This window comes from Pagrus pagrus (assembly GCF_965226575.1).
Source record: "Pagrus pagrus genome assembly, chromosome: 12".
Taxonomy (NCBI): Eukaryota; Metazoa; Chordata; class Actinopteri; order Spariformes; family Sparidae; genus Pagrus; species Pagrus pagrus.
In genome coordinates, this window is record NC_140196.1 from 22,275,367 (window position 1) to 22,297,449 (window position 22,083).

Genomic DNA, 22,083 nt, shown 5'->3' on the forward strand with positions numbered 1-22,083 from the left:
GACTGGAACATGGACTAAATCATTTGCCTATCTGCTGTAGAATGTTCCACTGGCCCATTTGCATCCCTACATTTTGAACCAAACAATTAATGATTGCACCTCTCAGCACACAAAGACAGCTATGGTGGCAGTGCGCGCGCCTTTTGCGTCAAACCAAACTTCCTCTTTTTCTGTGGTTAGCTCAGAATGATGTTGTGACGCTGCTCACCAACCCCGTTCAGGAGTTGTGCTGTACATATATAGGCTGACGCTGAGCGGGTTCATCCGACAGACACAGTGGCAGATCTCCCAAGAGCAACACAACACGGAGTCACACATTTACACAGCATCGTTGCCATGCCAAGTCTGGTCACATCACCGCCGAGAGAGCTACAGCAACTCAACATGGACACTGACAACAAGAAGAGGGGGAAAGAAAGGTGAATATTTTATTATGATGGATGTGCTGGATCCACTTTTTTGTGTTATGCTGATCAACCTTTTAGTATAAGACGAACATGTCGGTGAAATAAGCCTCATTGGGTTGTGTTTTGTTTGGTTGACCAGGGAAGGAAACCTGAAGTGTCAGCTTAGATCGTCTCAAGCCCCTAACACCGACGGGTAAGTGAAGAAAACCTCTCTGCTGGAAACCAAACTGCTAAACTGTTGACGTGCTCATTGCATATGTGAGTGACACCGCACCTCTCTTCTGCAGACTTTGTTTCGAGGAGATGTCCCAGTGGTCCCAATCGTTGGAGAGGCTTCTAACATCCAAATGTAAGTTAATTATTCCCACAGTCGAGTTTCATAGTCGGTATTCATACTCGACGTTGGCTAACTGTTGTTGATTTCTCCTATCTGTTCAGACGGCATGAAGATCTTCCAGGCCTTCTTGAAGTCAGAGTTCAGCGACGAGAACATTGAGTTTTGGCTGGTGTGTGAGGACTATAAGAAGATCAAGTCTTCTTTCAGGATGTCAGCCAGGGCCAAAAAAATCTTCAAACGCTACATTCAAGCAGAGGCTGCGAGAGAGGTATGTGCAGAGGTCTCTTAATGCAGACAGATACTGCCATGAGTTTAGCATTTCTGTCCGTGCTCATTTCTCTCTCCTCTGCTTCCAGATCAACATTGATCACAAGACCAGAGACTTGATCAGACGCAACATTAAGACGCCCACCACAGTGTGCTTCGATGATGCCCAGAGGATCGTCTACAACCTGATGGAGAAGGACTCTTACCCACGTTTCCTCAGGTCCGACATCTATCAGGCTCTACTTGACTCCACGTCAGAATCAGTGAAGATGTAAAGAAACTAGATGCCAGAGACTTCATGTTTGTAGACTTTGGACTGGGAAGCTGAGCCCAATGCTGTACTACCTGAGAGAAGCTGTGTTGCCTGTTTGCTCGTCCTGGGACCACAGGTGGCGATTCCTTAATGCTACAAGTAACCAAAAACATTTCCTGGAGTTGGAGAAGATGTGCTTTACAGTTGGCCATGGCCACCTTGGACTGTGTACTAGAGAAGGCAGCTCAGTTGTAAAAAAGCTGAAGAGGGTTTGCTAAAAACCAGCTGATGTATTGTAAAAGGATACGGGTCAAGGCCAAGAATGGCTACAGTAGTACATGAGTCAATGCTGTAATAGCTGCTAAAGCAAAAGACTTTCCAGGGATGCTACGTTTGTGCTGTGAAAATGCTGGGGACTTTCTGTTAGAGACAGCAGGAAGTGTATGTGGTGCAAACAACAGCTTCCACTCAGCACGGGCTGATCGCTATATCTGCGCACTGGGTTATTGTTATCTCACTAAAGCAGTAGAAAAGTAGATGCTCTCCAGCTGTGGATTTTCATGCGCAGCATTTTGCATTTAAAAGTTACTGACACAGTGGAATAACTGATGTGTTACAACTATCATAATCTGTTATAAGCTATACTGTACGTTGAAATGCACCCTACAGCTGAAAATGCAAGTGAAAATGTTGTGAATCTGTATATTTAGATGGATCTGTACATATTTAATAAAATATTATATTTGCATGATATCTCTATCTCTAAACTAATTATTTTAACCGTAGAGTGAGATGTGTTGTTAGATAGACGGAAAGTCACAACAAAGTCAGGTTCCTATCAGTCATTCAATACACATCAACCTGAGAATCCTGACTTAGTCACCAATTCATTCATTCATTCATTTGTTCATTCCTCATTCATTCACATATTTACTCACAGTTACAGTGTTTACTGGCTTGTGGTTATGGTGAGTTTAGAAGTGTCTACAGCAGCACAGTTCAGCATGAATACCTAGTCATGCTCTTGAAATAATGAACAGTGTACAGTGACTCACATTTCTGAAGCTACGTGTCCTTGTTATGTTTATACATTCCAAATTGTACTTAAGGGGGCACTGTGTAGTTATTCAAACTCAGAATTTTAATATTTACAATATTAATGAGGTGAAATACCAACTCAAAAATATTTATTTTCTTCATAAGTGAATAAACAAGCTGTTCTCAGAGGAACATAAGGTCCCAGAACCCTGTTTGAAGCTAGAAAGGTGGCAGGGTCCGCCACATATAAACAAAGTAAAACAGTATGAAATTGTGTTGTCCTTTAAGGTCAGTTTGTTTATTTATTTAGATTAAAACATTCAGTCAATGAAGATTTTTCTCTTCTGTTTACAATTTCTTCCCCAAAATTACATAGTGCACCTTTAAAGAAATAATTTCTTCTCAAATAATTTAGGGAAAAATGCTTCTTAGTTTTCTTGCTGAGAATTAGATGAGAACATTATCGCTCTCCTATCTGTACACTGAGCATGAAGTCAGTTTAGCTAAGCATAAATGCTGGAAACAGCTAGCCTATTTGTGTACAGAGGTGACAAAATCCATTTACCAGCACTTCAAAAGCTCACAAATTAACACATTAAATATAATTTGCTGAAAGCATACACAAATAGAATATGTTTGAACAGAGACAGGCTGGCTGCTTCCCTTTGTTTCCAGTGTAGGCCTATGTGCTAAACTGAGCTAAGCTAACCAGCCGCTGGTCATACCATATATGGTATATCAAAGTGGGGTACAAATTGTCTCATCTAACTCTCAGAAAGAGTGAAATGAATCCTGTATTTCATTGAAGCAACAGTATGAGGTGTTAGCACAGAGTGACACATTGAGTCCATTCATGTTCCATTCAGTCATGTTGAAAGATTCAAGATATCTTGTACATCAGCTTAAGCACATTTCAGTTCAGCCCTGCACATTTGATGTCTTTGGCAACTTTGTGGTAACCACCAGAATTTAAAATAAGAAAGAGAAACCAGTCCGTGGGTTTAAACTTCGTCTGGCTGCCCAGCATCAGGTTTTAATGGAGATCAGCGAGGTTTTTAAGGGTTAACAACTGGCACCGCAGAGAGACCTACACTAATAACACTCCCACCTACGCAGCATCTGTTCTTACATCAGCCTTCATGTGTCATCGGCCTTTCATGCTTTTGAATGTGTTTCGAGCCCTTCCCACCATTCATTCAGCCTTTGGTTTTTACAATCTTCCAATTATCAGTGTAGCAATCAGACATCACCCTCAAAAACTGTTCTCAAGCAGGCAAAGGGGTTTAAAACTGAAAGTACACGCATATCACAGAAAAACCCCAAAGAGGAAGTTTTTCTGTGGGAACCCATCAGGTATCTGTCTGTTAAAGGTTACAGAAATTGGGGAGAAGTGTTAAGATCCAACAGCTCAACCACATCCTCTTTTAATCTCACTCCTGTGTCCTTGTGTTTGCACAAGCACACACAGACACACACAAGCAGATTCACTTACATATGTCAAAATGCCGCTGAAAGTCTTCTGTACTTTTGGACAATAATAGAAAATAAATTGTCAGTATAAGGGAACCACAGTAAGTTCAGCTTCTTATTTCTCACACAGGTCGTTAGTTGTTTCTTTACTCAGATGCTGCTGAGGTATTAAAACTGACATTTGTGGCAACTGCCTGTCTGGTCATTATTTCCTTATTTGCACATCTCTGTTTATTAGTTACACAATGATCCGGCGACTGATTAGTCATATGACTACGAGATGCTGTAAGACCAACAAAAATCGAGGTCACATCTGAGAGACAGGATGTTCAAGTTGTCACGCAATCCATGACACATATACGGTCCATTGATGTAAAAGACAGCTAGCCACTCAGTCATTCAGACATTCACACACTGAAATTCACCTCTGAAAGCCATAGGTTTTGCCATGATGTGTGTCACAAGACAGAAGTCATCCTTTTGTAACTACATGGTTCTGTATACAGGAGGTCACTGGATTACTGTGTGATGCTGCTCGACCGGTTTAACAAAGGAGGCTTTGTTTCAGGTCTATTTCAGTGGCTGTTAAAAAAAATGTTCCAATGTGGAAATTTTTTGCCCAGATAAAAATCTATTTCAGTCAAACATGAGGTTTTAAAAAAAAATCTGTCAGTGATATAACCAATTACATCACAATGAGATCATCAACGGTTTAATTGTTAGCATTTAGACAAATTACAGCACTTACCAAACACAACAACAGTTGGGTAGTGTTGTAAAAAGTACCCAAAGTCATACTTATATAAAAGTGAAGATATGGTGCTAAAATATGACTTGACTGGTAAAATGATATGACTGGTAAAAGTGAAAGTCAACCAGCTGAATGTCAAAAATCTTGAAGTACCTCATATTAAATGTATATATATAACAAACAGGCAACCTCTTGAGGGGTCAGATGAATTCTCTCTGAACTGTACTTCACTGCAGTGCTTCCAGCTAAACGCTAACACCAGCATGCTAATATGCTCACAATGGCTGTGCTAACTGATGTTTAGTATGTCTACTATACTCACCATCTTAATTCAGCATGTTAGCATGCATTAGGAACATTTGCTAATTAACAATAAACACAAAGTGCCACTGAGGCTGATGGGAGTGCTATTAGTTTTGCAGATATTCGATGTTAAACCAAGTACTGATGTTGGCACTAAATGAGAAAAGGTCAGGAAATCCTGAAAGTTATTACAATTCATCCTGACAGCGACAAGAATATCGGCACAAAACAATACAGGGGGAATGAATGTCTTTTACAATTTTCAGAACAATCCATACATAAGCTGTCAAGATATTTAAAAGCCAAAATTGCCAATGTGCAGTAAATCATTAAAGATGATCACTAAGTTAGTTGGAAATTCGGTCTGGACCGAAGTGGTGGACCGGCCATCATTGCCATCCGCGAGTCATGCTGCAAACATGGCCAAAAACCAAGAGTGCACTGTCCATATTTTAACTTGCAGTTTAAGCTGAAAGCAGGACTGACTATATACCACATGCCAGCATTCAAATGTCAAACCTCATCTGTATATACAGGGTTAGTAACAAGTATTTTTCTCACTGCCTCTACCCACATGGCAAAATTTAGTATCAGGGTTAGGGTTAGGTCTTAAATCTAGCAAATCTATTCTAGCCCACCCGACCTGCAGGTATTCAGACTGTGAATGGAAGCTAGAGCACACAAGGGAAAACCCCGTTGACATGTAAGCAATCATTTAAACATGTTAAACCCAACGATGCAACCACCTTTTAACCACTTAGCCACTACACTGGCCTGATGTGAAATGCAGACGGAAAGTTATAAAACTTTTTTCAACCTTGTATTTGGTTGCCAGAGCTGTAAAAACTGATCTAAAGTATACTCGACTGACTACAGCCATGCAAATCTAGGCTCCATATTTAGATCCACGGTATAATAGGGGTTGTATAACTTCTTAATTTACAACAACATAGTTTTATATGCTGCAAGATTTGACTAAATAATTTGTGCGAGTCACGTAGACGCTAAAAGCTTGAAATGATGATGACAATGATCAAAGATGACAATGACCCACTCTGATGAGTTTTATTCATACATCAGAAAGTAACAGGTGCGTGCATATTCTTGTTCTCTGTGGCCTGAATTAGTGTGATCACATTGGGTTTTTATGTAGGTAATGGTGTGACGCTCATGCAAAAGCAGACCTAGATATTCTGTTTTGCTTCCCTGCCTGTGTTTACACTACTTCCTCAGCAATGACCTTAATAGTGAATCATGTGACCTACAAAGTCGTATCAGCTTATATAACAGCAATGCTTTTAATTCATGCTGAATAGATTAATTCACATTTTAGAGTCAGATGAAGTTTATGAAGGGTTCTGTTGTGTGAGGCAGAAAAGCAGAGAGGAGTGCACTGCAGTAATGTAACTGAATGGGGATGAACTGCATGCATAACATTCTGTAATGGTCTCTTTCTTGATTTGCTGATTTTGCACAAATTGTAATTATGAGATGAGCTGGCATCTCTTCAAGATATAATATATAGCGTCTATGCTTTCAAACAACATTTATGGATTTTCATCAGTAATGGTGGTAGTTTGACAAAAGACCACAGCTCCCATGATCCCACACTCTTTGTGTTGTTTTGTTTGAGAGCCCCCTGGCACCAGAAATTACATACAATGCATATTTATTTATTTATTTGCATAACCAAGTATGTTTTGTGCCTATACCTAACCAAACCTTGACCGTAATGTAGCGTAGCATAGCATAGCATAACTTAACGTAACCTAACGTAACACAACGCAATGTTTTGATTGGGCTTCTATAGGACTCAAAATAAGCATTTCTGCTTCACAAAATGTTTCTTTGTTTTGTGCTCGACTGTTTTCTTTGTTTTTCTTTGTTTGTCATTCATTAATAGCCATATATTTATATTCAGGCCTCCAGAAATAATCCATACCGAAAAAGGAATAAAATCACAACTGTAGTTGTAACTTCAAAAGTGTGTTTACTAGCAATATTTTACAGTCAGCATAGCTAATTATACATATACAATGTAGGCCCCAACACTGAGTTTGTGAGTTGCTGATTGCATTGGACAGGAGAATTTTACTGATTTGCTCAACCCAAATGAAAAAACAAACAAAAAAATGTTGGCAATGTACAGTTATGCAAACCATGAACATGTTGAAACTCTACATTTCTTTAGGATTATGTTAAGACAATGCTTCGCTATCTGGCTAGGTTTTTAGCACAAAATCCACTTGTTTGAGTTGAGATCATGTCTTGGCTGACCTGGTTCTGTCGTCACAAACATGGCTGGATAGTGTCTCGACGTCTGGTTCAGAATATCCAGTCAGTTTCACACTTACAAATGTTAAATACCGTCTCAAACATCTTGCCCTGGCATGCCACCACCATCCCCTCTGCCTCCTGACAGGAAAGTCAGCTCACATACATTGATATTTGAATGTGAATGTTGATATCGTTCATGTAATTTCTTATTGGATGTGGATTGCAGAAATCTCAATCCCAAAAAAATCAAAAATTTCAATATGGCAACAGGGCTGAATTTGTTCTAATGGCCACTGCTGTTAATCTAAAGGATTAAAGTTTTCTGAGGAATATTACAACTTAATGAGGGCATTGTTTTGTTGTTAATTGCAGGATCAGTTATACTGCTTAAGATAAAGGCATACTCAAAGAACATGGGGTTAATTGTGTCAACCTGCACTTTTTCTAGCATTCAAGCTTCAGGTTATAAAACCTTTACAGCTGACTTTTGGATGGCTGTGAAGCCACTCTCACTGCTACTTCCTTTTCCACAGAGCGAAACCTTTTCCCATAAATCACACGCAAATTCTTCAAGTTCAAGTTTCAGTGGTAAGTTCAAGTTCAGTCTCGTCCAGACCGGTTTTGTTTGGTTTGTGTGATAACATCTCACTCACAATGGTGTTGTGTTCAACAGCTCACATACCAGTCATTGCAAAGCCCACGTTCATATGCTGATTGTGTTTTATTTTTAACTCTCAGAGTCTATTAAAAGAACAGTCATACCACGCGTACATTTTGATCACACTAAAGATGTCCGAGAAAAACGACGGATGAGCCTTAATATGTTTTTGATAAAGAGCCAGAAAAAGGACAGCACAATAATTCCTTTCAGACTCTAACACTGAGCTGTGGCGTTACCTAACAGTTCAAATTGCAGTTTTTCAGTTTTCTTCACTTGTGACCAAAACATTTTCAGCCCTGCTGGTCGTGTGGCTGTACGGATGGAAATCTTGTCTTTGGCTGGTTGCTACAGTTCAATTTTGTATAGACATTTATTGTTCTGAGACAATGTAGCTAATGACAGTGTTGGTCCCCTTACCTTTCGAACAATATATCACATGCCCTGACGCATACATGCGGTGTCCTTTTTATTTATTTTTTTGGGTCCACCACTGCATCTGATGTTACCTCAAAACAGCACTGCGCCAAAATTAGTTGCTAGCTGTAGACTTTTAGCATTGCCAAAGGAATCAAAGAAAGACTTGTGTGTCCTCCTTCTCCATACCCATCCCCTCCACCTTTGCATCCTTCAACACATGTAGTACCGTACTTAACACATCAGATAAATACATTTAAGAAGCTCAATCTAACAAGGAGCCATTTATAAGCCATATGTGAGCAGATTGTAGCAGATAGCAGATAGCCACAGTAGCTAACATTAGATTAGAAATGGAGTCTGCTAAAGTAAACGGCCAGCTTCCAGCACAAAACAGAAGTTCCACAGAGCCCCTTTGAATATGTAGGAAAAGAAGAGAAACAGGTTGATTTAGCTCCTTCTAATCTGCATATTCACACCCATCATATCTTTTCTCCCTAAACTAGGCTATTTATAACTGGGAAATCTTAATTATAAGATCTCAATATGCAGAATATTCTCAGTTTATAATCTGTTTTTCTGGTCTTATTCCATCTGAACTCCAAATTAACTGAATTTCTTGTTGAGTGTCCGTCTTCATTTTGTGACCTTGTGCTGCTGATGGTCTCGGCCAATGTTTGCTTATCTGCTAAAGTGCTGCTACTCTTTAAATTCTAAAGAGGCACTTATCTGAGTGGGGAGAAAGTAACTGAAGTGATTTATCCGAGAGTAATTGCTCTTGCCCCAAAGAGAGTGTGCACTGAAATATAATATCCATAATTAAGCCTATTCAGACCTCTGTTAATGCTATCAGCAGCTCAAATCTCTGTTTGTTTTACTTTATGCAAACAGCTTGTAAGGAATATTTTAAACATACTCCAATTATACTGTATGTTTAAACACACTGTACCTGTCTTTAAGTGGTCAAACTTTACAGATTGGGCCTTTGAACCTTACCAAATACCAATTAGACTAAAGTTACTTCAGCTGATATTGAATTGTCCCTTCTAGAAAACAGCTTTCACCATATCTCAGCTTCCAACGTCCAAGTGACAATAATATCACCTTCAAAATGACAGTTTCAAACACAAAAATATGTATATTTTAAAGGGTTACTATGTAGTTTTGGAGAAGAGAGTCAAGCTCAGAATTTATAAAATTTTACATTATTAATGAAGTAGTAACACAAACTCAGAAATATTTCTTTATTTTTTCCATAAGTGAATAAACAAACTGTTCTCAGAGGAAAATAAGGTCCCCGAACACTGTTTGAAGCTAGAAAGGTGGCAGGGTCCGCCACATATAAACAAAGTAAAACAGTATGACACTGTGTTGTCCTTTAAGGTCAGTCTGTTTATTCAGTTTAATCAGTCATGAAAACAAAGAGTAAAGATCAGTCACTAAAGATCTTTCTCTTCTGATTCAAATTTCTACATAGTGCGCCTTTAAACACACTTACTGGTTAAATATGATTTTATACATAGGCATGTGGCTTTTTTGTTTTTTCTTAAATACTGTTAATTTCTTGTGTCATCATGAAATAAACAGCATTTTCAGAAAAAAACAATGAAGAACTAACAGTGGTAGTGGAGTGAAGACACACAGACGGAACAGCAACCAAAAAGCCAAACTGCCAAAAGAAACTTGTGACTTGTTGACCTGTGACTAAGAATAGCACAGACTTGAATGGTGAGTTGAATAACGAAGCGGCTGGATGACGTTCAAAAGCTAACGTAATGCACTTAACTGAGGAGAATGTGATGGGTGTTGTGATAAATTAAGGAAGAGCACAACGTTTGACGCACTTTGAACATTCATGTGGCTTCTTGTCATTATGTAACAATCAGTCTGTATGTCAACAGAGGTTAAAGATAGCAAGACACAAGGGAGGGAGCAAAAGTGCCGAGACCCTCAAGCTCAGGGAGAAACGTGGTGTCTTGACATCACAGCCGGATTCCACTCCGGCTTTGACCCTCATCGGTAAAAGGAGGCAGTCGGGATCCAGTGGTGAGGCCGAGAGGTTGGAAACCTGCCGGGAAATCTATGGAAGAATTTTCAGGGGCTTCAGAGCATCGTGCTTACAGAGAGATATAGTGGAATTATATATAATTCACAAAGGAGGTAGTGTAACTCAAGATCAATGATGAATGGGCTCTCGAATACATCTTTGGGCCTCCAGGACACAAAGAGAATGTAAGTACAGCATGTCTCGTTCACAATGCAATGTTTAACACAACTGGGATGGCCAGACTTTTTTAATATATCTACTGTTAACTTCTCTTGTAGACATAATGCATGGAAGTCCCGAATACATAAGTTCATCCAGAGTCCATTACCATGGAAGAAAATCAGCAGGTGTTCTTTTTATTTAATCATGCTGCGTATTAATATTGTGCTGTCTAATGTTTTATTTAAAATGCTAACAAATCTTCCTTTTCCTTCGTCCGCAGACAGGAAACAAATGAAGCAAGCCTACTGGGAGAATCTCTGGAGGCACTGCTTTCCCAGAAACGTAATTTCCCTCCTACTTCAAGCAATGCAAAACTAATATCATGGTCGGTGCCTGTTGTCTTTATAATGAAGTTATGTTTGCTTGTGTGAAAGGTGGACGATTAGCATTTCGAGAATTTCTGAAATCAGAGTTCTGCGAGGAAAATCTGGACTTCTGGCTTGCCTGTGAACACTTCAAATCCTTTGACAGTCAAGAGGAGCTGACACGGAAAGCAGCAAGTATTTATGAGGAGTTCGTCGAGGCCGACTCTCCTAAACAGGTAAAAAGAAACTCTGTTGTGCAGCAAAATGTGCTCAAACCCAAATATAAGGTTAGCATGAAGAAATCATAGTTTGCACATCAGTATTCTGTATGTGTTTATTGCACAAGTGACAATGAGTGCATATGTTTTTTGTTTTTTGTTTTTTTTGAGAAAAAGGTCAAATTAGTTACTGACTTGAATCATTTTAGGGGCACTATGTAGTTTTGGAGAAAAAATTCAAACTCTTTTTTTAATATGTACAATAAATATGAGGTGATAAGACGGACTCAGTAATATTTATTTTTTCCATAACTGAATAAACAAGCTGTTCCCAGAGGAAAATAAGGTCCTAGAACACTGTTTGAAGCTAGAAAGGTGGCAGGGTCCGCCACATATAAACAAAGTACAACAGTGTGAAATTGTGTTGTCCTTTAAGGTCAGTTTGTTTTTTCAGTCATAAAAACAAAGAGAGTTTATTTATTTGGTTTTAGGCATAGTCAGTGAAGATCTTTCTCTTCTGATTACAATGCATTCCCCAAAACTACATATTGCACCTTTAAAACAGCAGCCAGCGTTTTAAATAGTAATGTTCTGATTGTGGCAATGATGCATGTGGCGGCACATACTGTGTCTACAATAAATGTCTAAACTGGAACAGTGGTGTTCGGTTATTTTACCTGTGTATTGCTTAACACGTCTCTGCAGGTTAACATAGATTTCTACACAAGAGAGATCATCAGCCAGAGTCTCCAGCAACCGAGTCCATCATGTTTTGTTGTTGCACAGAGGAAAATCTACAGCCTGATGGAGAACGGCTCCTTCCCACGCTTCATTCAGTCAGAGCAATACAAAGTCCTTTTTGATGCAACTTCTAAGCCGAGAGGCCCTGGGAAGCACAGAAAGGCCTTGAAGATAAAGAGCACTGGAGATCTAATACAGCATGATATAAAACCAATCATTCTGCAGAGTGAGCTCTGTCTTTGCACGAGGACTGACATTGTGCATGTGGATGCTGCAAAGTGTTGCACAGACTGAGACGGTTGTTGACAGACGCGGTGGAGGCACTTCCCCTTTCTTCAAAATGTCAACAACATAACATCTGACAAGACTTAAAGTTGTCCCAGTTTAATGGACATAACATACTGCAGGAGGTGCCATCTGGTGCACAGTGAACACTGGATATCAACGAAAGTAAAACTTGAACTTTTGGCTGAGACAGCCAGCCTATCAAATGAAATGTAAATGACTGCAGGATTGTTGAACTTGAACAATATTTATAAAAATGTAAATGATTGTGACATGTATTCATCATACGAAGTATGATTTGTGGTAAATTCATACAAATAGTTCGAACTGTTGCAAGAACTCATTAACCAAACAGCAAAACTATTTATGTCACCATGTGTGTTATAAAAATGCATCCTGTGTACAGTTGACATGCTACTGACACCTAGTGGTGACTGAGAAGACCTACAACCACAATTACATTTTGAGCTACTGGATCGGTCGCAAGAGGTGATAAAGAGTTGTGTGCAATAATGAGAAAAATACCTTTTGTGACAATAATAATGATATTTATTATAACCTGTATCATTTTACTTGTGAAGGCTTGGTGATTATTTTTGAAAACCCTGATCGCTCTCTGCTTGTTATCGCACCCACCAGAAAAACACAAACAATAACCAGCAGGAACGTTGAATACGGAGTCTGCTGTAGATCATTTAGCCTCTCCAGCTCCCTCAAATAAACATGTCAGTTTGTCATTTTAAAGAGGGGTTCCTCCTGGGTCGCAGTCTGTTTGGAATCCCATGGCCGAAATCAGCTCCAGCTTCAGGGGCACCATGTTGTTTTGGAGAAGAAATTTAAACTCAGATTTTTAATATTTACAATATTAATGAGGAAATAATACAAACTGAGAAATATAGATCTTTTTTTCCAAAACTGAGTAAACAAGCTGCTCTCAGAGGAAAATAAGGTCCCCAGAACACTGTTTGAAACTAGAATGGTGGCAGGGTCCGCCACATGTAGACAAAGCACTTTTGAATGAAGGACTTTTAGCCAGCTTGTTTCACTTTGGTATTTTTACACTGTGATAGTATTACCTTTAATAGTGTAATGATGTTTTTACTCTGCACAGAAATCAGCCTGTCGAAGTTGCAGTGTCTGTGCCAGGGCAGCCCGCCTGTCCGCTCTAACAGACGAGCGCAGAACAGTGTCAGAAGGTTGAAACTGAAAACCAGTGACACTGAAAAATACTGACACCCTTAAAACTCTGTCACTGAAAAAAACAGACATGAAGGGGAAAAAAATCAAAAGATTGTGATTGAAAAACACATCAAAGTCCCCCGAAATATCAAAATAAAATGAAATGATTTTTAATGTCAGTGCCAATACAACTTTTTAAAATACAAATGTTTCAGTGTGGATGTCTCCTCTGTTCACTGTCTCTGTTCTGGCTCCATGGGCACTCCATATCCCAACAACCATTGCGGCCCCGCCCCTTGTTATCTCGCTGACGGTCAGAGGGGAGGCCTCTTTCCATCTAGCTAGCTGACATCAAAAACTTGACCACTGTGCACATATATTGTGGTAAGTTCATGTAGCCTTATATGTCATGACATTATTGACCGAAATGACTAGCAAACACTGTATGTGTGCAGGTAAGCCAATTCAGTTTAGTCCAGGTTAGCGGAGCTAGGGATGTAGCCAGCTGCCCATCCCAGGCGAGCAGCATCAAGCCGCCTAGTTAACTTAGCTGTCCGGTGTCCGGCGAGGAAAAAAGCCCAGATTTGCGACTTTATAGTTAGTGGTCAGATGAGAGCAGAGGGCGAACACTTTATTGAGCTGTAGCTGAGAAACGTCAGTAGTAGGTTGGGTATTTTTTGTTAAATGACTAACCAGGTTCATATTTACCATCAATATGTTAAACTCGACTAAGCCAGTTGGCTAACGTTAACTAACTTCGCCATGTCCAGACTGCCCTCCTTTGCTAGCTTAACTAAGTTACCGGTAGCACCTGAACTGGTAACGTTAGCTCACTAAAGCATAGCTAGCTAGTTAGCAGGGTTTTCTACTAGCCCCTGTTAGTAGCTCAGTGGGGCTCGTATCTGTCTCAGGTGTATCATCATGTCCTGTAATCGGCTTTAAGTTATTTCTGTCGGCGCACTGATGCATTGAGTTAAATAGTAATGTTGCCAGCGAAGTCAACGTTATCTTGTGTCTATGGAGGCTCTCCGTTTGGATATTAGTCTCGACAGCACTTCAGTGGAGCTCAAACGCATGGCATTTTGTTAGGGCTTTGCCAAGTTGCATAATGAGCCATCTCCCATGCTGCCCGGTCCAGTCCCACACCAGCACCCTGAATGTCCTGAATGGGAAATTAACTCTACCATAATCCCTTTAAATCTCTGCTGTGGTTGGTACATTTATCCACTTGTTGTTTTGATTGGTGTGAGTGTGATCTGATGTGTGGCAAAGTTGTTAAGGTACATTTCAAATATCAACCAATGGCTGTGAATATTAATTTTACAAAAAATTCCCTTGTACCACTTTCTGTTTCAGGCCTTCTCCAGCGTTACAATGGAGCCATCGGGAAGTACTACCATATCTTCATCGAGCAACCACACCCTGAACTCAACAGGTGATGGTTGGGAAGTCAGCGACAAGGCCAGGCTGTGTCGCTTCCTCTGCTATGGCTCAGAGGGGGATATCTACACAGCCAGAGAGGAGGGTCAAGTCAGCATGGAGAGCGCTGGAGCTCTGCTGTCCCTGCTGCAGGAGGGTCGAGGTGCTGAGGTGGTGGAGGAGATAAAAAGGTTCACTCAGGATGGGCGAGCTGTCAGACTCGGCCCGTCCTTTTTCACCTTGGCTTTGTGCTCCCAGCACTCCGAGCTGAAGACCAGGCAGGCGGCGTTCAAAGCCCTGAAGGAAGTATGTCGGGACCCTGCCCACCTGTTTTCTGTCATCCAGAACAAGAAGGAATTGAAAGAGGGGATGAAGTGTGGGATTTGGGGACGTGCCCTGAGGAAAGCGGTGTCTGACTGGTACAATGAACAAGATGCCATGAGTCTGGCTGCAGCTGTGACCAGATGTAAACAGAGAGAGGGATGGTCGCACCAGGATCTGCTCAGGCTCTCTCACACAAAACCAGCTAATGAAGGTGAGTGTACACAAACCAACATTATACGCAACTGTTTAGAGGGGATGGTGCAAAATATCATCCATGCCTTGCAGTAAATAACAAGGTATTAACGGAAATCTGTGTTATGGTTTTATCACTAATTATCTGTATGAGTTTTTTCGTAGGAATATGCCTTGTTATGACTACTAAATTACTGTCATATTTTCAGAAACCCTTTCCCTTGTTATATCATTCACAGTAGCTATGCAGTGTTTGTGGATTCTGGATCAACAGGAATAAACAAGTTAGGCTAAATAACAATTTAGATCTGAGAGATCTGACATGCTGATTGCGCAATGTAATGGCTCTAGAATATATGGCCATAGGTTGGTTCCCTATAAACCTCACTATGCAGTTCTGTCAGCCACGGGGCTTGAAATCTCCCAGGGAAAATGAAGGCTGGCAGCCATCTCCATTACAGACTAAACAAATTAATACACTCACTTTTGTCCTGTGTTGTTGGTAAATTAATGTCTTTAAAAAGAAAATGACAAAAGCATAACTCTACCAGCTTCTTATTTACGGCATTGGCACTGAATTGTAAGATCAATCTGTTTATATCTGAGCTGACCATCTACAGTTGTAACCTGTCCTGTTATAAAAATATAACTGCACCTTGCAGCGACGCAGCCTGCAACGACTTTGATTGGTCAGCTTGGTAGCTTTGCATTTCTGGCTTTTCCTCTGGTGCTTAGCGGCGGTGCTAAACAGGACATCATAACATGCAGTTTCCCCAGTAAACACACCAACCTCATCTGACCGGCCGGCTGTTGCATTGCTTCTGGAGTGTCTCTCGGTCAGAGAGAGCTGATGGGCTGGATGTCCAAAGGGTGAGCTGCCCCTCCACAAGCAAGCCTGGTGGCAAAACGCTGCCTTGCTGAAACCAAATCCTGTGTCCAACTCAGTGTTTATGGAAGGGCAGCCCTCCATGAGGGCATTCAACCTGTCCACTCTGCCTAGGCTACAGACACAGCTGCGAGCCAAAGAGGTCAGTGTGTTTACCGAGTTACATGTCAACGCACATATAGTAATGCTTACAATGCTGTAGGCTCTGCGTAGAGCATACGTGCAACCATTAATCAGCCTTAAGATGTGCATTTCAATCCTGAGATGTGATTTAGATGGAAAGAAAGACCTCTTAACTACGATTATAATGGTCATATCTTTGTGTTTTCAGCAATCGCCTTGATCAGCAAATATGTAACAAAAGGATGGAAAGAAGTCCAGGTTGCATACGCGGACAAAGAGAATTCAGAAGAGGTCGTCAAAGTGCTTTCGTATCTTGAAGTTGTGGAGAAGGTCAAGCACAGTTGTGATGAAACGGAGGTCATCAATTTAATAGAGGAACACAAACTGGAGAGGGAACAGCTGCTGACAGACCACCTGAAGTCCAAACAGGTGAGTGTTTTGTGTGTTTTCAAGTCATCCATATTGTCATGGAGATTAAACTGCAGGACTATTTTCAGACATGTCTTTGTCGTCATATAAATGAATAGTACATCAGCAGTGAATGGTAGTTAGCAGATTTTTCTACTGATTAAGATTTTTATTTGTTGGAGCTAGCTACACTTTAATTTCCCAGCAGACAATAGAAAAAAAAATATTACTATTATTAGAATATGGGTGGCGGCACATCGTTGGATGGACTGTGAAAGATGTGCATCTATCGTACTTTGCCCCATTTGTCCAGAATCTGATGATCTGAGGATATGTGTGTTTTGTTTTTTTCATAGGTATGGAGAGCTTTGTTGAAGGAAATGCCTCTCCACTCATTGCTGAGGTTTTTGGGTAAGATGACATCAAACAAAATTCTCGAGCCAGGGAGTTCGGACACACAAGCAGTATGTGACAGAATCCAGAATGAGGCGGCACTAAAAAAGGTAGGAGATGCTTATTAATCTACAGTTCTGTGGGGATGTTTTTTTTATTTTTAAATAAGCTTAAGTCAGTATTTTAAAGTATGTAATGTCTGTCTTGAAACCACTAGGCAAAGATCCACCCTTACAGCATACTCTTGTTTTCTGAAAACTACAAAAGAGGCCAAGGCTATCAAGGTAAAACAAAATGGGAACCAGACAGCAGCATCCTCAAAGCATTGGACTCTGCCTTTTACAAGAGTTTTATGGTAGGTTCTTTTTATTTTCACAGCTTCTAACATACCATAAAAGAAGACTGCAACCCGTAGCATTCGCTAACACTTCACCTCTCATTTTGTCCCCAGAATGTAGAGCCTGTGGGTAAACGCATCGTAGTGGCAGTAGACGTGAGCACATCACTGAGCAGCATTGTCCCAGGGTCGTCGGTCAGCACTGCTGTCGCTGCTGCAGCTATTACTATGGTAAGATGATTCTAGAGCTGGATGGCTTCACAGACAGCGTGTGGGTAATTGTTGCTCCAGTTGGAACAGCTGCGTCTGTAAGCAGGGCTCCGGCCGCCCCATCTTTGGAGGAAGTCTGGATCAAGGAATTGGTCTGTTTGTACATACTGTGGATTCCTGCAAATTCCTTCCGCGTTGCGATTATCTTAGTCCAAAGAGCCTCCAGGCATTAGCTGAGTGACGCATCATCACAATGAGGATTCTGAGTGTTTAAATTCTTGTTGCATGTGTATTTGTTTCATTTATGGAGCATTGTACATGTGTGTGCGGGAGCGAGATGAATTTTAATGAATAGTGATGTCATGCTTTGTTTTCTACCTTTGTGACTGGCACAGATTTTTGCAAGGACAGAAGCGGACACACATGTACTGGCCTACTCTGAAGGAGCCTTGGTTCCATGCTCTGTCACTGCTGACATGACTCTCGCACAGGCAACAGTTGAACTGGTTAAGGTAAGGCATGTCACAACAGCAAAGAATAAAGCAGAAGATTGCAGATCTCTGACAGGAACAATTCAAAACCACAGTTGATGTAAAATGTAAATCTTAAAGTGAAAATGCCAACAAAAGAATCTGCCAACACTTAACATTACTGCCATGTATGTATGTTGTATTAATACAATTAAAATTCAAAGAGGACTAGTTTCGAGAAAATTCCCCTAAGCAAAGGCTTTGAACATTGTAATGTCAAACTTGTGTTAAGATTCAGTGCCATGTACAGTATACCAAAGTAGCCTACACCTGTATGTAGTCAACAACGACAACTGTCGAGTTAAATAAAGGACAATTCAGTAGTATTGTGCATGTGTGTATCTCACTATCTCAAGTTGCAATGCTTATTTCTCATCTCATCTTATCTCAATTGGCTGAGCAACACATGTAGTAAACCAGTGCTGACTCAGGGTTTCGCAACTACTCATTTTTACTGGTTGCAAAGTTTTTCATAATAACAGTAGATTAGCCGTTGAGTAAGAAAGGTGCAGAGAGAGGAGTTCTAGCGACAGTGAAAATAGTATTTCATAAAGCAGTCAGTGGCTGTTGAACTGTCAGAGAAATAGGTTTTCCAAAAATTGCTGATCACCGCAACCACGAGAGGTCCTTGAGCATACAATCATAAATGCATAATAAGATTTTTTCTTTTTTTTAATTCTGTCAGTACACTTCACTGAACATATATTGCTCTTGAACTCAGTTTCTGCTCTTTTTTTTAACCACACTGTCTGTTTCCAGATCCCGGGTGGGAGCACAGACTGCACCCTTCCCATCACATGGGCCATGGAGAATGGGAAAGCAGTAGATATGTTCATCATTCTGACCAACAACCCATTGTGGGCATTCACTGCCAGCCCAGTGGAGTCTCTAAGGAAGCACAGACAAGTACATTCATTCATTCTTTCTTTTTCTGCTGGGGGGGGGGGTTAATTGAATAATGCACCACTGTGATAAAGACTTTCACATACAAACACTCAGTAGAATTAATTTCGCCAATTGAGGTTCCTTCTCACGTTTACATTAAAGCTGATACCTGTGCTCTCAATTTCCAGAATGGTATGGCATTCATGTTTGGGGCTGCACAAATACCCTAACCCTAACAAATGTCATATCATCATGATTTCGACTAATAATGTGATATTGTTGTTATGTCACAATCAGTTTTCTGCAATAACATGACTGGATACTGGATACATGCACGGTGCTAGGTCCTACCAAGTGTAACTGGCAAAGACTCACAATACAGTCAGCAGGACCCTTTTTAAAAATGTTTCTTCATCAAATCAAGGAAAGTGTAACGATTTGACCCAGTTTGGCTTTTAATGAGGAACAGACATATTAAGCATGAATTTTAAATAAATGTGGGCATACCACGGTTTGTGAAGGTGCTTGAAATCCTTGAAAACTTCTTTTGGTTTTTTTGGATAAAGTTCCTGACAATACTTGAAATTGAAACTGCATTGCTTTCATAATTAATCAGCCAGGTTAAATACAGCAGGATGGTAATTATATTTATTGAAAAGCGACACGTTTTGAAGCAGGAAACTTTAATTTGTCCATCTTCTGTAGAATGCTATCACAAAATATGATTTTGGTTTATAGCACAATAACATCAGATTTAATGTGAAGTGAAATGATCATTTTGAGTGTATGTGTGTGTGTTGAAAATCCACCCTGGAAATGTTTGAAATGTGCTTGAATTTGACTGTGGAGTGGTGTAGGAACCCTGGTAAATGCTTTTTGCTCAGACAATTGACCCAAATAACATTTAATAAATTTTTCTCAACAGAAAATGGTTGCCAATTCCAAGTTGGTAATGTGTGGGCTGACTTCCACTGGACATGCCATCGCAGACACGGAGGACAGGGGTCTACTGAGCATCTGTGGCTTTGACCTTGGAGCATTGAGCGTCATTCGTAACCTCGCCCAGGATCTGATCTGATCATGTATTAGGACTGTCTCTGAATTAAGTGGTTAGAGTACAAAAGGAAGGCACAAAGTGGACCAACGTGGCTCACTTAGCATGTAGATTGCCCTCAAACAGCACTAATCCAAAAGATGACAATTCAATTGACAAAGTGTCCAGCTGGCTGGGCAACACTCTAAAGATGTTATGTGCATATATTTTTTTCTGAAATGTGAAGAGGAAGTGATGAGACCCGATATGTCTTCGCATATCATGCTGTCAAGAGGGCAAACAGTGCATAGTATGATGAGCTGTTTAGTGCTTCGATGGTACCTGGTGAGACACTAACCCATTTAACAATAAATTCCACTAATTTATAGCAAGATGATGGCAGATTGTCAGAGGAACAGTATAAAAGTCAGAGTGTTAGAGGCTTAGTTTAACGGTAGGTTTATTTTATGGGGATTTACTATAGTTTCTGGTGTGCTTCTATGATATGATTTTTCGCCGGTTTGATGTGATGGTAGAGGCATTTTAAAGGGGCACTTTGTAGTTTTGGAGAAGAAATTCAAACTCAGAATTCTAATAATTACAATTTAAATGAGGTAATAATACAAACTCAGAAGTATTTATTTTTACCATAACTGAATAAAGCTGCTGTCAGAGGAAAATAAGGTCCCCAGAACACAGCTTGAAGCTGGAAAGGTGGCAGGGTAGAAAGAGAGTATATTTATTTTGTTTGTTACAGCATAAAAAATCAGTCAATGAAGATCATTCTCTTCTGATTAAAATGTATTTCCAAAACTACATAGTGCACCTTTTAAATATGAAAGCCGGTCCCTCTGTTTTATGTAGCATTATTATAAATTATTACAGTGTATACTCTAAGAGAGAAGAATTGAGACAAAGCACTAAAAGTTAAAAGACTACAATGTATTCTGTTGACTTTTCTTTGAGTTTTTTGATCAGTAGATGTTTTTTTAATAGTAATATTAATGTCTAGAATTCCATTCAAACTCCATTCTTACTTACAATTTTAGTTTTTGTATTAACACTTGTTTTCCCCTAAGCCAGTTTTATTTTTAAAACTGCGCTGTCTGTTCTACTGTTGTTGGGTTTTATCAACCAGAAAATACCCTTGGTGCTCTTAAATGTGATTATACATTTTTGATGGAATATTTGGAATTGACCAATAATGCCAAGGTTTGGGACTGTAAGTCGGTTTACTGTAAGTTGGAGAATGGACTTGTTCTCATATTTTTAGTCAGAATTCTATGCATTACAATTTTGGATTTGAGTATGTCCAGGAAGGAAACACCATAACTAGTTAATAACTGTTAACTATCCAGACTGAATCTGCTAGCACACATTTCTGTGTTTTTGATGTAAGAACATTCAGTATGCAAAAACTAACTGATAGTTTCCACCTTCCTGGAACAAAATTAATTGAATGTACTTTTATAAAACCTGTAACAGAAGAGATTTAAAGTACACTGCTTTATGTTTCACAGAATAAACACACTGCTTACAGAGTTTTAGTGTTAGGGACCAATTCATTTGGCGAAATGGAAATGCTGTTATAGTCGACAGCAGTTGCTGTAATTACAGACAGCATTCAATTAAGTTGTTACTGATCATTCATTCTGATGTAATTAACTCCTTACAAAGAAATACTTGTATAAAGTGATCGTCGATACGTTTGTAGTTGAAAGTCTGGAACGAGAGGTAGCTGTTATGAGGTATGGTAGTTCACAGGTGTTTTACCACCATGACTAACTTCTTTTCTGATCATATTGTCGTATCCAGTTTGCTTAACATGCAAGTACTTGACTGTAGTTGCGATGAAGACTCCTAATAAACACCTTGCTGCTCTTCAAATATTGTTGTGATTTTGGCTTTCTACACTATTATTACTGACTTTCTTGTGAATATATGATGGGGACTGTGCCTCAAGTGTCCATGCAGTGGAAGTGTCCTTGAGCAAGGTACTGGGACCTTTCCAGCACTGTGTGTGTGTGTGTGTGCGCCAATTGGAAAAACAAACCAGTCAAAATAAATATTAACGTTTAGCGATGGCGCATATTTAATTCAACCTGGCACAATTTGAGAAAATGTGTCTTTTACTCGCGTTGGGGAGGAAATGGTCAAAAATAAAGTTT

At 39.9% G+C, this 22,083-nt stretch overlaps 3 protein-coding genes across 4 annotated transcripts; all 3 read left to right on the plus strand.

The window, feature by feature from the left end:
* The first annotated feature begins 275 nt into the window (after positions 1-275).
* Positions 276-2,017, plus strand: rgs13a (regulator of G protein signaling 13a). Its single transcript, XM_084368181.1, has 5 exons — positions 276-419; positions 547-600; positions 695-756; positions 846-1,012; positions 1,101-2,017. The coding sequence occupies exons 1-5, from the start codon at positions 337-339 to the stop codon at positions 1,284-1,286; spliced, it is 552 nt and encodes a 183-aa protein (XP_084224307.1). The 5' UTR covers positions 276-336; the 3' UTR covers positions 1,287-2,017.
* Positions 2,018-10,159: 8,142 nt separating this feature from the next.
* LOC311267145 (regulator of G-protein signaling 21-like) lies at positions 10,160-12,688 on the plus strand. 2 transcript variants are annotated; one of them, XM_084370011.1, is made up of 5 exons: positions 10,160-10,410; positions 10,504-10,572; positions 10,668-10,729; positions 10,822-10,988; positions 11,676-12,688. In XM_084370011.1, the coding sequence occupies exons 1-5, from the start codon at positions 10,358-10,360 to the stop codon at positions 12,003-12,005; spliced, it is 681 nt and encodes a 226-aa protein (XP_084226137.1). In that variant the 5' UTR covers positions 10,160-10,357; the 3' UTR covers positions 12,006-12,688. The 2 variants fall into 2 exon arrangements, with proteins under 2 accessions (XP_084226137.1, XP_084226138.1); XM_084370012.1 differs by lacking the exon at positions 10,504-10,572.
* Positions 12,689-13,470: 782 nt separating this feature from the next.
* Positions 13,471-21,561, plus strand: ro60 (Ro60, Y RNA binding protein). Its single transcript, XM_084368156.1, has 9 exons — positions 13,471-13,559; positions 14,532-15,129; positions 16,328-16,548; positions 16,884-17,030; positions 17,138-17,275; positions 17,372-17,488; positions 17,863-17,979; positions 18,757-18,903; positions 19,808-21,561. The coding sequence occupies exons 2-9, from the start codon at positions 14,550-14,552 to the stop codon at positions 19,958-19,960; spliced, it is 1,620 nt and encodes a 539-aa protein (XP_084224282.1). The 5' UTR covers positions 13,471-13,559; positions 14,532-14,549; the 3' UTR covers positions 19,961-21,561.
* The last annotated feature ends 522 nt before the right edge of the window (positions 21,562-22,083 follow it).

What these genes read in the sequence shown, in the direction of transcription:
- LOC311267145 (XM_084370011.1), top strand. Translation starts at nt 10,358, where the DNA reads ATGATGAATGGGCTCTCGAATACATCTTTGGGCCTCCAGGACACAAAG. An exon ending in CCATGGAAGAAAATCAGCAG is followed by an intron (nt 10,573 to 10,667) that starts GTGTTCTTTTTA and finishes CTTCGTCCGCAG; the next exon opens with ACAGGAAACAAATGAAGCAA. An exon ending in GGCACTGCTTTCCCAGAAAC is followed by an intron (nt 10,730 to 10,821) that starts GTAATTTCCCTC and finishes CTTGTGTGAAAG; the next exon opens with GTGGACGATTAGCATTTCGA.
- rgs13a (XM_084368181.1), top strand. Translation starts at nt 337, where the DNA reads ATGCCAAGTCTGGTCACATCACCGCCGAGAGAGCTACAGCAACTCAAC. An exon ending in AAGAAGAGGGGGAAAGAAAG is followed by an intron (nt 420 to 546) that starts GTGAATATTTTA and finishes TTGGTTGACCAG; the next exon opens with GGAAGGAAACCTGAAGTGTC. An exon ending in CAAGCCCCTAACACCGACGG is followed by an intron (nt 601 to 694) that starts GTAAGTGAAGAA and finishes TCTCTTCTGCAG; the next exon opens with ACTTTGTTTCGAGGAGATGT.
- ro60 (XM_084368156.1), top strand. Translation starts at nt 14,550, where the DNA reads ATGGAGCCATCGGGAAGTACTACCATATCTTCATCGAGCAACCACACC. An exon ending in ACCACCTGAAGTCCAAACAG is followed by an intron (nt 16,549 to 16,883) that starts GTGAGTGTTTTG and finishes TTTTTTTCATAG; the next exon opens with GTATGGAGAGCTTTGTTGAA. An exon ending in CAACAGTTGAACTGGTTAAG is followed by an intron (nt 17,980 to 18,756) that starts GTAAGGCATGTC and finishes GTCTGTTTCCAG; the next exon opens with ATCCCGGGTGGGAGCACAGA.